The following is a 13,253-nucleotide window of genomic DNA, read 5'->3' on the forward strand; positions in this document are numbered from 1 at the left end:
CATATCAGTACTTTCATGAAAAATAGTGTAAGATGATTTCATGTCTGTTTGGAAAATCTTGCTGTTTCTAGTTTCAAGGGCTGCGGTCTTTCTGAAGAGCAGGCTGGTTCACCAACAGGAGCAAAAAGACATCTAGTTAGGGGAACCAACCCTCCTGGTTTTAGCACTGAAAATTCTGCGTCCTGGGACACCCCTTTGTCCTGGTCACTCGAGGCCTAGCGCGGTGTGGCCTGGCTCGGCTCCTGCCTCCCTTTCCAGCCCGTTTCTCGCCACTCTTCCTCAGCCAGGCTGAGCTAGTTTTAATTCCAAAATAGACCAGGCTCTTTCCCCTCTGGCCGTGACGCCTGCTGTTTCTTCAGGCTGTTTCCCAGCCCTCTTTGCTTGGTTCACAATCATTCCAAATCCACCCAGACTGATAAAGTTCAGCAGGTGCACAGCAGGCTAGCCACACCAGCTGTTGAAATATCCACTTCCCTGGGGCCTGCCGTGGTCAAGGGGTTAAGTTCACACGCTCAGCTTCGGTGGCCCAGGGTTTCGCTGGTTTGGATCCCGGGCGCGGACATGGCACTGCTCGTCAGGCCATACTGAGGTGGCATCCCACATGCCACAACCAGAAGGACCTACAACTAGAATATACAACTACATACTGGGGGGCTCTAGGGAGAAGAAGAAGAAGAAAAAGAAGATTTGCGACAGATGTTAGCTCAGGTGCCAATCTTTAAAAAAAAAAATCCACTTCTCTGAGTGTGCCCCTCCCTATCACTCCTCCCCAGGACCCATCCGTGGAAGGATTAATCTCAGGCACACGAGAGGTCTTCTAAAAAGCTGTGCCAACACAAGAGCTATCATCTCCTTGAGGACATACCAATTGCTAAATAATTTAAATATCATCCCTGATTACAACTAAGTAAAGTGCAAATTTATAAAAGCAATGCCACGAAGAGAATTTGGAGTGATATGATTACTAACTGAACGCTGGTTTATTGGGTCCTCATTTTGTAAAGTCGCTAATGTTCATCATGATGATGATCATCATCAAAGGATAGCCCACGGTCCAGTGTTAACCCCAGAGACTTGAATGGACCTCACTGGTATCAGGCCCCAGCTGCCAGTCCAGAGAAGAATTTGGGCCAGTGGAGCAGGTCTTTGGGGAAAAGCAACTAAGGATTTGGCTGGGCCCAGGGCTTGCCCATTTGGACAAGCATTTGTGGCATGAGGGAAGGTGGGGCTGCCCACCAGTCTTTTTATCATTTGACAACCATGCCTCACCATTCATTTATTCGTTCATTCCACAAATCGTTAATAAGCTCCTACCCAGTGGGATGCCACTGGGCTGGGGTAGTAAGAGCCAGAAGTTGTAGGAGACCTTCCTTGTCCTCTAGCTGCTTGAAGTGTGAGGGACGCTCCCAGGAAACATAGAGCATTCTCAATTCTCATAATCAGTGCAGCAGACAGAGAGTTCAGAGAAGGGGGGTTGATGGGGGCAGAGCAAGGTCGGGGAACAGAGGAGGCCTGTGTTATTCACCGCTGTGCCCTCAGCACTTTCCACAGTGCCTGGCCCACGGCCGGTTCGCAAAGAACCTCACGGAATGAACAAGTGAATGAAAACAAACTATTCCTCATCTTGCTATCCAGAGGCAATCATTGTTGACATGTTGGTGCATTTCCTCTATCGTTTTTCTCCTAAATATACAATAAGTAGTTTTTAAAATTTCAGTAACTTTTTTCTTTGCAAAAGTAGCATATCCACTGTAGAAAAAGGAGAAAATGCAGATAAGCAGCATAATGTCAATAGCTAACATGTGCTTAGTGATCATTACATGTGAGGCAAAACAGAGAGGCCCACTGTACGTCGGGCAGAAAGCTCCCCACCTAGTGGTAACGACTCCCCACATTTTGGTATGTCCTTCATGTAGGACTCTCTTTTCCTCTAACTCTACATCATTTTTTAAAAATACTTAGACTCAAACTGTTTATATAATTCTGTATCATTTAACATTATCTTTTAACATTTTCCTATGTTGTTGAAAATTCTCTTAAGGACCATTTTCAGTGGCCGCTTCTCCCATCCTGGAGGTGTACTCTGATTGGAGGGTGAGGGATGCCCAGCAGGGACTCGCACGCTCTATCCAATGCCTAACAGGGATTCGCTGTAGGTTTTTGAGTGGGAGAGTGACAGAAGAAATCTGCTGTATTAGGAAGCTTGGGTGTGCTAGAAATGAATAAAACAAAGACAGGGTGGCAGGGAGGAGGGGATTATTGAGGCAAAGGATGCCAAAAGGAAGAGGAGAGCCAAGCACTTCAATGAAAGGACTAAGGATTGAGGAGGAAACAGAGGAAGGAGTCCAAGTGCATTGTGAGGTTTGGAAACTACAGACGGTCCCCAACTTACGATGGTCCATTTTTCAACTTTATGGTGATGCGAAAGCGATACACATCCAGTAGAAATCATACTTCGAATTTAGGATTTTGATCTTTTCCCAGGCTAGTGATATGGTACAATACTCTCCGTGATGCCGGGCAGGGGCAGTGAGCTGCAGCTCCCAGTCAGCCACTCGATCAGGAGGGTGAACAACCCATACGCTTAGAACCATTCTGTCCCCAGACAACCATTCTGTTTTTCACTTTCAGTACAGTATTCAATAAACTACATGAGATGTTCAACTCTTTATTATAAAATAGGCTTTGTGTTAGAGGATTTTCCCAACTGTAGGCTAATGTAAGTGTTCTGAGCATGTTTAAGGTAGGCTAGGCTAAGTGATGATGTTTGAGAGGTTATGTGGATTGAAGGCAATTTTTTATCTTTTTTTGAGGAAGATTACCCCTGAGCTAACTACTACCAATCCTCCTCTTTTTTCTGAGGAAGGCTGGCCCTGAGCTAACATCCGTGCTCATCTTCCTCCACTTTATATGTGGGACACCTACCACAGCATGGTGTGCCATGCGATGCCATGTCTGCACCCGGGATCTGAACTGGCGAACCCCAGGCCACCGAGAAGCGGAATGTGCGAACTTAACTGCTGTGCCAGTGGGCCGGCCCCTGAAGGCAATTTTTGACTTAATGATATTTTCAACTTATGATGGGTTTATCAGGTAGGACGTAACCTCCCTCAAGTCAAGGAAGATTTGTGTTCAGCTCCAACTCCTTCCACTTCATTAACTTGAGAGAATTGTGCTACCATTGTCAGAAATAAGGAAGTTAGGAGGGGAGCCCAATTAATGAAAGAAGAGAATCCTTTTAGATGAACGTTTTGGGCGGCAACTCCTGCAGGTGTTTCAAAAATACTCAAGGGCCAGAGCTTGAATGCAAGGTCTGGGCAAGAAAGAGACAGTTGAGGGGGGAATCAATTAGTAGTTGGGATCAGCTGGATGGAGAGGCGGTGGAGAGAAAGGCAGGGAGAAGCAGAGGCTAAGGCTGGGTGTGGGGGAGGGGGCAGGACAGAGCAGAAGCCCAGGAGGCAGAGGACATAGAGTGGGTGGGACCGTGGGGGCTGAGGCTGGCTAGTGGGATCCGGTCCTGGGGGCCACCATGAAGCCAACTGAGCCCAGGCCACTGGATTTGCCACCAACTCCCTCCCAGGATACAAGCACTCCTCTGGTAACCCAATTAACTGGAAAGCTCAGAAAGTGTGCACTCTAATTATTGTATTATTATTATCATGAGTGTTTGGTAAATAAGTGGGGGTTTTGTTTGTTTGGGGGTTTTTTGGTGAGGAAGATTGGCCCTGAGCTAACATCTGTGCCAGTCTTCCTCTATTTTGTATGTTGGACGCCACCAAGCATGGCTTGATGAGCAGTGTGTAGGTCCGCGCCTGGGATCTGAACTCATAAACCCTAGGCCGCTAAAGCAAAGTGCATGAAGTTAACCACTACACCACCGGGCTGGCCAATAAGTGGGTTTTTTCCCCCAGCTTTATTGAGGTATTACTGACAAACAAATTAAGTGTTAAATAAAAAATTCTTTTTATTTTGAAGCTTTCTGCCCTGCCCATTTAAGTCTCTGGGCTTGCTCTGATCAGCAGGTCTGACTTGGGGGCTTGGAGTAGGGTATGCAGAAGAAATAGAAAAAGACTGCAGGAGGTGCATTTCACTCACAAGGAACCTCTGCATTGAACTTTTTCAATAAACTCTTCTTCCCCACTGGTGTTCTTTTGTTAATCCCTTTTCAACAGTTGGAAAATCATGGTGGCGGGGTAGGGGTAGGTTTCTTTTGGTTTGTTCTTGAGTCGAGGTTTTGCTGTAGGTATCCCAAGGTATGTGGTAATTTATAATAAGCTAAGAGGGCTGGCTCCATGGCACAGCAGTTAAGTGCACACCTTCCGCTTTTGCCACCCGGGGTTTGCCGGTTCGGATCCCGGGTGCGGACATGGCACCACTTGTCAAACCATGCTGTGGCAGGCCTCCTGCATGTAGAGTAGAGTAAGATGGGCATGGATGTGAGCTCAGGGCCAGTCTTCCTCAGCAAAAAGAGGAGGACTGGCAACAGATGTTAGCTCAGGGCTAATCTTCCTCAAAAGAAAAAAAAAAAAGATAAGAGATAAACAGAAATGCCTAAGAACCTGACCACACCCGAGAGTGGACCTAGGGATTGCTGGTTCTGAGGCTGTCTGCCACTTACTAGTTCTTTGATCTTAGGGCAAGTCCCCTAACTCCTCTGGGCCCCAGTATACTCACCCCTACCCCACAGCAATCTCACTTGAGTTCTTACGAGCCAGGGCAAAATTAAGCACTTTTACAAGTCTAAAGCCTTACACAACTGTGTTGGACATTTTGGAAACAAAATATTATTACTGCCATGATTCAATGTCAAGGCCATGTTTTTGTTTTTAGTTTTTTTTTTTTTTAATAAACTTTATTTTAGAACAGTTTAGATTTATAGAAAAATTGAGAAGATAGTACAGAAGGTTCCTATATACCTCACACCCAGGTTCCTCTGCTATGAACATCTTATATTAGTACAGTACATTTGTCACAATTAATGAACCAGCACTGGTACATTATTATTAACTAAATTCATATTTTATTCAGAATTCCTTCATTTTTCCCTAATGCCCTCTTTCTGTTCCCAGGTCGCATCCAGCATACGACATCACAGTGAGTTGTCGTCTCTCCTCTTGACTGTGGCAGTTTTTCAGACTTTCCTTGTTTTTGATCCCCTTGACAGTTTTTAAAGAGTACTGGGCAGGCATTTCATAGAATGTTTCCCCAGTGGAATTTTTCTGATGTTTTTCTCATAATTAGACTGGGGTTCTTGTGAGGAAAACCACAGAAGAAAAATGCCATTCTCATCACCTCATATCAAGGGTACATAAATATCAACTTGATTTATTGGTGTTGATTTTAATCTTTTTTTTTTAAAGATTTTATTTTTTTCCTTTTTTCTCCCAAAGCCCCCCGGTACATAGTTGTGTATTTTTGAGTTGTGGGTCCTTCTAGTTGTGGCATGTGGGATGCCACCTCAGCATGGCCTGATGAGCGGTGCCACGTCTGAGCCCAGGATTCGAACTGGCGAAACCCTGGGCCGATGAAGCAGAGTACACGAACCCCACCACTCGGCCATGGGGCCAGCCCCTGATTTTAATCTTGATCACCTGGTTGAGGGAGTATTTGTCAGGATTCTCCCCTGTAAAGGTACTGTTTTTTTTCCCCCATCGTTTCCACACTGTCCTCTTTGGAAGAAAGTCACTATGCACAGCCCACACACACTTAAGGAGAGGGGGTTTATGCTCCTCGAGGGCAGAGTATCTACGTACATTAATTGGAATTCTCCACAGGAGATTTGTCTATTATCCTCCGTTTGTTTATGTATTTGATCATTTATTTATACCAGAATAGACTTGTGGATATTTACTTTATACTTTGGGTTATAATCCAATGCTACTTTATTTCGTTGCTCAAATTTTTCCAGATTCAGCCTTTGGAAGCTCTTTCAGCTGGCCCCCGTCTCCTTTTGACGTATCTCCATCTTCCGCTCAGTTTGTTTGTTTAGCACTTCCTTACTTTCTGTGCTACAAAATGCTCCAGGCTCATCTTGTATATTTTCTGCCCCAGTTCTAGAATCAATCTTTTCTCCAAGGAGAATGTCAGGGCCATGTTTTGATCTTAGCAAATGTGTGCCTGGCTGGACGTTGGGCCAGATGATCTGTCAGGTGGACAGGAATAAGACTCAGCCCACCCTCAGGAGGGGACTTTCCCAGCAGCAGCAGCCAGAATTGCAAGTCCTCAGCTGAGAAACAGGTGACTCACCAGCTCCCCAGGTTGTCTCCTCCCTCCCCCTCTTGCTGACGAGACTATCCCTAAACCAGCTTAGACAGAGGGACCTAGATCAGAAAGTCTTCCCACCGTGGGCCAGCGAAGAACGGCCTGTCCCAGGCCGTCAGGGCTTTTACCCAAGCCTAGCAGACACCTCCCCCCATTTGTGCATTATTTATATCCCTTCACCTGCAGAAAGGATTAAACAGAATTAACCTCAAATTTACAGCTACAATAAAACTATCATTAAAACTTAGGTAGAAGGACAAGAGCACCAGGAAAAAGAGCCTCTGTGTGTGTGTGTAGTAATCTCGTCCCAGACTCCTGGGCTGGGGCAACTTCCGTAGGGTCCCTGAATTACACACTGCTCGCACCAGAAGCGCTTTCAGAAACAAACCTGCTTCACCTGTCCTTTCACAGCGCTGAGATGGATCAAGGGATTTCCCAGGAGCTACACAGCTAAAGAGCTGAAGAGCTAGGAATACCAGGACAGGTCACCTGCCGTCCCGCTCTTTCCAAATCCCCGTGCTTGCCTCCCTTTCCAGGAGAAAAAAAGAACAGCTACTGGATCTTCTGGGGGGTACAACAGCAAGACAACACTCTGGGGGCCCCTTTCACCTGCTAGACGAATAAACTTATGTGGATGTGTCCCGGAAGACTTTGGGGCTATAATTAGGGATTGTTAGCAGCCCCAGACATTCGGACGGAGGGAATGTAGGATGTAGACCTGGGATGTAGAAATAGATACTGGGGATCCTACCATTTCTCCACAGTCAAGATTTTAATGGTTAAATCAGCAATTTTCTAGCTATGGTCCTCAACTTTTGAGTGAAAAAGAAAATCAATTAAAATCAGCGGTCCTGAGACTTTTCCCAAGAGATTTAGAGATTTGAATTTATGGATTTTTATACTACCAACTGTTTGAGAATTAGGATTATCTCTTTTCTCTAACATGCAGTGGCACCCCCCCCCCCAACATTCTCTGCAACAACTCTGAGGTATTTTCAATGATCTTTGCGTAGGCTGAGATGTAAGACCGCCTTGGGGTTCAGAGAAAGGATTCTGGGCCTGGCATCACTTGGTGTGGCTGGAATAAAGAGATGAAATTAGCATCAGGCTACTTCAGTTGCTCTCTGGGTGACCTTCCTAGGGCTACCTGGGATCTCTTGCCTTAATCTGTAAACTCCTTCTCAGGCAAGGACAGTGGGCAGCCCAGAACTGCATCTGCCAACAGGTAATTACTATGCGCTTTGGATGATGATGATGATGATGAAGATAATATTAGGGATTCAGGGGATTTAGAAAATATTCCACTGAAGAATGGTCCTGAAGATCCTCCCCAGCCAGCTTCTCCAACACCCAGAGTTCCTTCAGGGGAGCGGAGTGAAGCTCTTCCGTGGACGGGAGTACAATACATTCCAGACTGCTGTGTTCACGCTCGAGTTTATCTTCATGATCTGTATATTTTTAAAAATCATTCTTTAATTAATAAAATTATTATCCAGACTTTTTTATACTCGTACTCACATACGTATAGTTGTTTTGAACAAAGGTTTAATTTGAATACACTGCAATTATTTTTTTCTGCGACTTGCTTCGTCCTCCTAACAATAAATCCTGGCTATCTTTCTCTGCCAAGATACTCAGATCTGCCTCATTTTGGCAATTCTTTGTCTTCGTCCCTGTGTGATTCTCTGAGCGTCCGCTTTCGGCCAGCGTTTCTTCCTCCCGGTGTTTGGAGATTGCCCGGCCTCCCGCGGCGCGCTGCAGACGGAGTCCGGGAGGCGGCCCGGCGGGTGGGCGTGGTCCGGGGCCGCTCGGGATATGCAGATAAGGTGGGCGGCGCCCCAGATATACCCCCGGGTAGCGGCGGACCGGCGTGCCTGGCCTCTGCGGACTCAGTCAGAGGCGGCCAGCAGTACCTGCTTCCCTGAGCACAGCCGAGCCTGGTCCCGGGCTGTCCCCGGAGCGGGCCATGCCCCCGCGGGAGCTGAGCGAGGCCGAGTCGTCCCCGCTCCGGGCCCCGACCCCTCCCCCGCGGCGGGGCAGCGCGACCCCGGAGCTGGGCATCAAGTGCGTGCTGGTGGGCGACGGCGCCGTGGGCAAGAGCAGCCTCATCGTCAGCTACACCTGCAATGGGTACCCCGCGCGCTACCGGCCCACGGCCCTGGACACCTTCTCCGGTACGTTCAACGGCCCCGGCGGCCGCGTGGCTGGGGGTGGGTTGTGCACCTGCGGACTGGGGCCCGCGCCGAGGCGCGAGGGCAAGGAAGCCCCCGGGGAGGGAGGCGGGAGCAGGCCTCGAGGTGGCGCTGGTGAGGGCTCTGGGGCCCAGGACGCTCTTCTAACTGAGGCTATCCTCCGCCCCGCCCCTGCAGTGCAAGTCCTGGTGGATGGAGCCCCTGTGCGCATTGAGCTCTGGGACACGGCAGGACAGGTGAGGAGCTGGGATCGGCCTCTTCTGGGCTGGGGGGAGGTGGGCTGGAGGCTGGGAGGACCCCAGATCGAACAGGAATGGGGAAGGCCTTGGGCCCTTGGTTACGAGTCTCAGGTCTGCAACCGCCGGTGATGGGCGGATTCCCGCTCCCGGTGGCGGGAAGCAATCCTACTAATGACCTGGCCTTCCCATCCCAGGAAGACTTTGACCGCCTTCGCTCCCTCTGCTACCCGGATACCGATGTCTTCCTGGCCTGCTTCAGCGTGGTGCAGCCCAGCTCCTTCCAAAACATCACAGAGAAATGGCTGCCCGAGATCCGCACTCACAACCCCCAGGCGCCCGTGCTGCTGGTGGGCACCCAGGCCGACCTGAGGGACGATGTCAATGTACTGATTGAGCTGGACCAAGGTGGGCGGGAGGGCCCGGTGCCCCAACCCCAGGCTCAGGGTCTGGCCGAGAAGATCCGGGCCTGCTGCTACCTAGAGTGCTCAGCCTTGACACAGAAGAACTTGAAGGAGGTGTTTGACTCAGCCATTCTCAGTGCGATCGAACACAAAGCCCGGCTGGAGAAGAAACTGAATGCCAAAGGTGTGCGCACCCTCTCCCGCTGCCGCTGGAAGAAGTTCTTCTGCTTTGTTTGAACAGCTATGGCAGCGTAGGGAGCAGTAGGCCATCGGCCACAGACTTCTAGAACCTAGGGCAAGGGGCCTTTGAGGGGGCTACTGGCCCAGCCCGCCACTCCATTGGGACTCAGTTCCCTTCTGAAAACTGGGGTGATTCTGGTCTCTAACTGGCCACACTTAGATGCCAGGGTGAGCCTAGGGCCTGGAGGAAGGAAGGCTCTGACTTGGATTTCTGTGGTCAAGGCTCACAGAGAAACCCAGCACTTTGATTTTCATGAGATGGTTCTGACAGTGTCAGTCACCTTCACACAGTTTGGGATCCAATTCCCAGTTTCTTATCATGGGCCTTCACATCAGCCTGGCTGAATTAGGGCCCTTTTTGGTGATCTCCACTCCCTCCTTGTCACAGGAGTGAGGAAGAGCCCTGGGAACAGCTGGGTATCTGGAAAGGCTGGAAGGTGTCCAGCTCTGATTTGGAGAGAAGTTTGGGATGGACTAGGTAAGACAGAGGTCAGCGAGAGATTGAGAGGGAGCAGAAAGCAAGGCCTTGGAGCCTTGGGTTGAGGAGGAGCAGGCAGAACAGAGGGCTAGGCCTGGAAGGAAGGAGAGCAAGGAGAAGGAGAGCAGAGAAGTAGGGCAGCAGAGGAGCAAGGCTGACACCTGGGCTGCCCTCACCCGCCAAGGCTAGGAAGGGCGGGGCTGGTCCCTGGGAAGAACTGAGTCTCAGGGCTCCCTAGGCACTGCCCAAACTGGCTGGGCCAGGAGTGGGCCAGGAAGTGAGAGGCAAGGCCCAGCAAGAGGAGGGGGAGGAGCTGCAAACTGGAGCCTGGAGGAAAAAGAGGCTGGGGTCACCTTTTTCTCCAAGGTCACATCCTAGATGGTAGAGCAGTGCAGAGTCTGCCAATAAAGCTGTAAGTTTCTGAAGCTGCTGTCTGTGTCATTTCCTGGAGCGGTCAGCCCATCACTCCCTTATGGCCCTACAGTATGGCTGGAGATGGTTTGGGTAGTAAAGGACTGAGGCTAGGTTGAAAGGTGGGGGCTAGACTCATGGGACAGTGTGATGGGAACTGGTCTGGGGAGGCAGGTTTGGGGCTCCCTGCTTGAGGCTTAGCTGGTTCCCAGGAGAGCTAGCGTGGGAAGCAGCCTGGAAACGGGTTTCCCCAGGTGTCAGCGCCAGAGCTGCTTTCCCATGACCTCACCGGGCGGGTGGTGCCTCTCCCTTCTCCCCCTCCTTTCTAGAGCACCAAGCTCCGTGCTGGGGCTCTGGGGCGATCCTGAGCCCTCCAGCCTTCCTGCTCTGATCCTTCTAACAGTTCCCAGGGCCCAGGGTCTCAGGCTGGGAGGCCTCCTGGCTCAGAGCCTGAGGGTGAAGGGACTCCTCTACAGCCTAAACCTCAACCACTGGCCAAACTTCATGGGCATGGGTTGGTTGGACCCAGTCTTCCACCTTGGCCCTCACAGTCCACATAAGGACCTAGTGAAGGTCAGGGTGCTGGTTGTCAGCAATTTTAATAGAAGTTTGGTCCCAGAAATCCTGTGGGAGTCAGGGGTCATTGGGTGAGGACTTGGAGAGGATCAGGGATCCAGAGAACATTCCCCGAAAATGGAGCTGGAAGGAACATTAAAGGGCACCTTGGGGGAAATAAAACCCCGCTTTATTTTACCCATGAGGAAAGTGAAGCCCAGAGAAAAAGGGTATTATCTCAAGTGAGGGATTATTACCAAGTGGCTGTAAGAGCACTTTGCTAACTCTAGAGTTGGGTCCATGGGTCAGTGTTATTCCTGTGGGGAGGTGTTGCTAAGGCACACCTGGGACACCTGCTAGGCAAGTGCTGGCCAGGTGAGCTCTCACCCTGTCCCAGCCCAGCTCCCTCTGCAGGAAGTTACAGCTGTGTGTGTGTGTGAGAAAGAGCGTGGCTGAGGGACAGAAATCCTAGCCAAGTGAAACCTCAGATAATCCCCAAGTTTAGTTTTAGCCAAGACTGCCCGCCTCCTGCCCCACAGGGGCCCCTCCCCAAGAGCTCCAGCCACCCTCGCCTCCCTTTGTCTCCTCGCCCCCCTCAGGTGGAGGCGCTGTAGCCAGGTTCTGAGGGGTGTCCCACCCCAGGTCCACAGTGTGCGGTTACCTCAACCCAGCCTGACATACTCCCCAGTGGGGCAGAGACCCAGGTTCAAGTTCAGGCTCTGACATCAACCATTACCTTAGGCAAATCTTCCTTCTCTGTGCCTCGGGTTCCTCATTTACAAAACAAAGGACTCTGGACTCTGGATTTGAGGCTTTCAGACTGTTCTGAGGGGCCTTAGAGGTGTCCTGGGTGGGGGTGGGGGAGAGCCTAATCGGGTAATGTCTGGGCCCCGCCTCTGACTTCTCCCCTGATTCTTTGATGGCACCAGCACATCCACATCACCGTGCCTCCTCTCCTGCTGGGTCATGTGGGCCATCGAGCCTGGTCAGCAGCTCCTCCATCAGCTTCACCCCTGCTGATGTCCCTGCCACTGCTGCTCCCCACTCCAGTCCCTCCAGTGCTGCTGTCTTCCCTCTGGCAGCTCCCCAACTCAAAACTGTTACCAGCTCTCATTGCCCACAGTGAACTCCCAGCTCCTTGTTTCAGCATTCAAGGCCTTCTCTGGACCAGGCTGACCAGGCCAGCTTGTCCCGGTGATCCCCAATTATTTCTTTTTTTTCTTTTTTGTGTTTTCTCCCCAAATCCCCCCAGTACATAGTTGTATATTTTTTAGTTGTGGGTCCTTCTAGTTGTGGCATGTGGGATGTTGCCTCAACATGGCCTGATGAGCAGTGCCACGTCTTCACCCAGGATTCGAACCGGTGAAACCCTGGGCCACCGAAGCAGAGCGCGCAAACTTAATCACTCAGCCACGGGGTCGGCCCCTCCAATCATTTCTTGACTTCTAAATTCAAGTCTTTGCTGTGGCCAAATCCTCTAGTTTGGAAAGGACCCCTCCCAGATGCCCTGTTTCTCCTCTAGCCATCTTCCATTACCCCCCTTCCCCAGGAGGCGTCTTTTACCTGTCTTAGTATCTACGCCACTCTCTTGGCACGCTGAGAGCACTCCAAATCTGGTCACCTACTCAGGCTGCATCTCCCCAGCTAAATGAAGAGAGAGAGTCCCGTGCATGCCCCTATCCTCCCACAGGGTACTGGGCTCAGGCAATGTTGGCTGCGACCCCTAAGTGTTCAAGGATAAAAAGCCAACCAGTGAGCCATGGAGGGGACACTGAGGATCAAGTTCAGCTTCAGGTTTGTATCACCAAAGCCTGGAGACAAGCCTAAGAGCAATGGCTTGCTGGAAAGGCTCTCTGAGGTGTGGGGCCCAGCCCAAGCAGGACCAGACGGATTTATCTGTGGTTCCAAACCCCCCAGCTTGCTCTGCTTCTGTCTCTCTCTAGAATATGGTCTTTCTCTACTTTTCTGGAACTGTTTTTATCTCTTTCTCTATCTATCTGTTTTCTCCACTCTTGAGTCTAAATGTAAAGGAATGTTGATTCTATTAACTGGATAAAATTGTACGTTTCATACATATACATTCTTAGACAGCTGTCCTTATTTAATTTTTTTTTTTTTGAGGAAGATTAGCCCTGAGCTAACATCTGCTGCCAATCCTCCTCTTTTTGCTGAGGAAGACTGGCCCTGAGCTAACATCCATGCCCATCTTCCTCTATTTTATATGTGGGACGCCCACCACAGTGTGGCTTGACAAGTGGTGCCATGTGCACACCCAGGATCCGAACTGGCGAACCCTGGGCTGCCGAAGTGGAACGTGCGAACTTAACCACTGCGCCACCGGGCCGGCCCCACACACCTGTCCTTATTGATGTAAATTGTTTTTAATGTCTGTGTAACCAACCTTTAGTTGATTTGTTTTAATCTTTTTTTCTCCTATAATAAACACTCGTAGAAAAATTGGAAAATCCAAAGAACT

The 13,253-nt window shown here is 50.0% G+C and overlaps 1 protein-coding gene across 2 annotated transcripts in view; it reads left to right on the top strand.

Moving 5' to 3' along the window:
* Nucleotides 1-10,236, top strand: part of RHOV (ras homolog family member V) — a 20,713-nt gene extending 10,477 nt beyond the window's left edge. Inside the window, exons 3-6 of one of the 2 annotated variants that reach the window (XM_070584025.1) lie at nt 5,070-5,094; nt 7,892-8,435; nt 8,631-8,689; nt 8,887-10,236. In XM_070584025.1, the coding sequence (XP_070440126.1) occupies nt 8,228-8,435; nt 8,631-8,689; nt 8,887-9,330 (711 nt within the window). In that variant the 5' untranslated portion in view covers nt 5,070-5,094; nt 7,892-8,227 and the 3' untranslated portion in view covers nt 9,331-10,236. Of the gene's footprint in view, nt 1-5,069; nt 5,095-5,170; nt 8,436-8,630; nt 8,690-8,886 lie in introns of those variants that run through there. The other variant, XM_008540625.2, reaches the window with a different exon arrangement.
* The last annotated feature ends 3,017 nt before the right edge of the window (nt 10,237-13,253 follow it).

This window comes from Equus przewalskii, chromosome 1, assembly GCF_037783145.1.
Source record: "Equus przewalskii isolate Varuska chromosome 1, EquPr2, whole genome shotgun sequence".
NCBI lineage: Eukaryota > Metazoa > Chordata > Mammalia > Perissodactyla > Equidae > Equus > Equus przewalskii.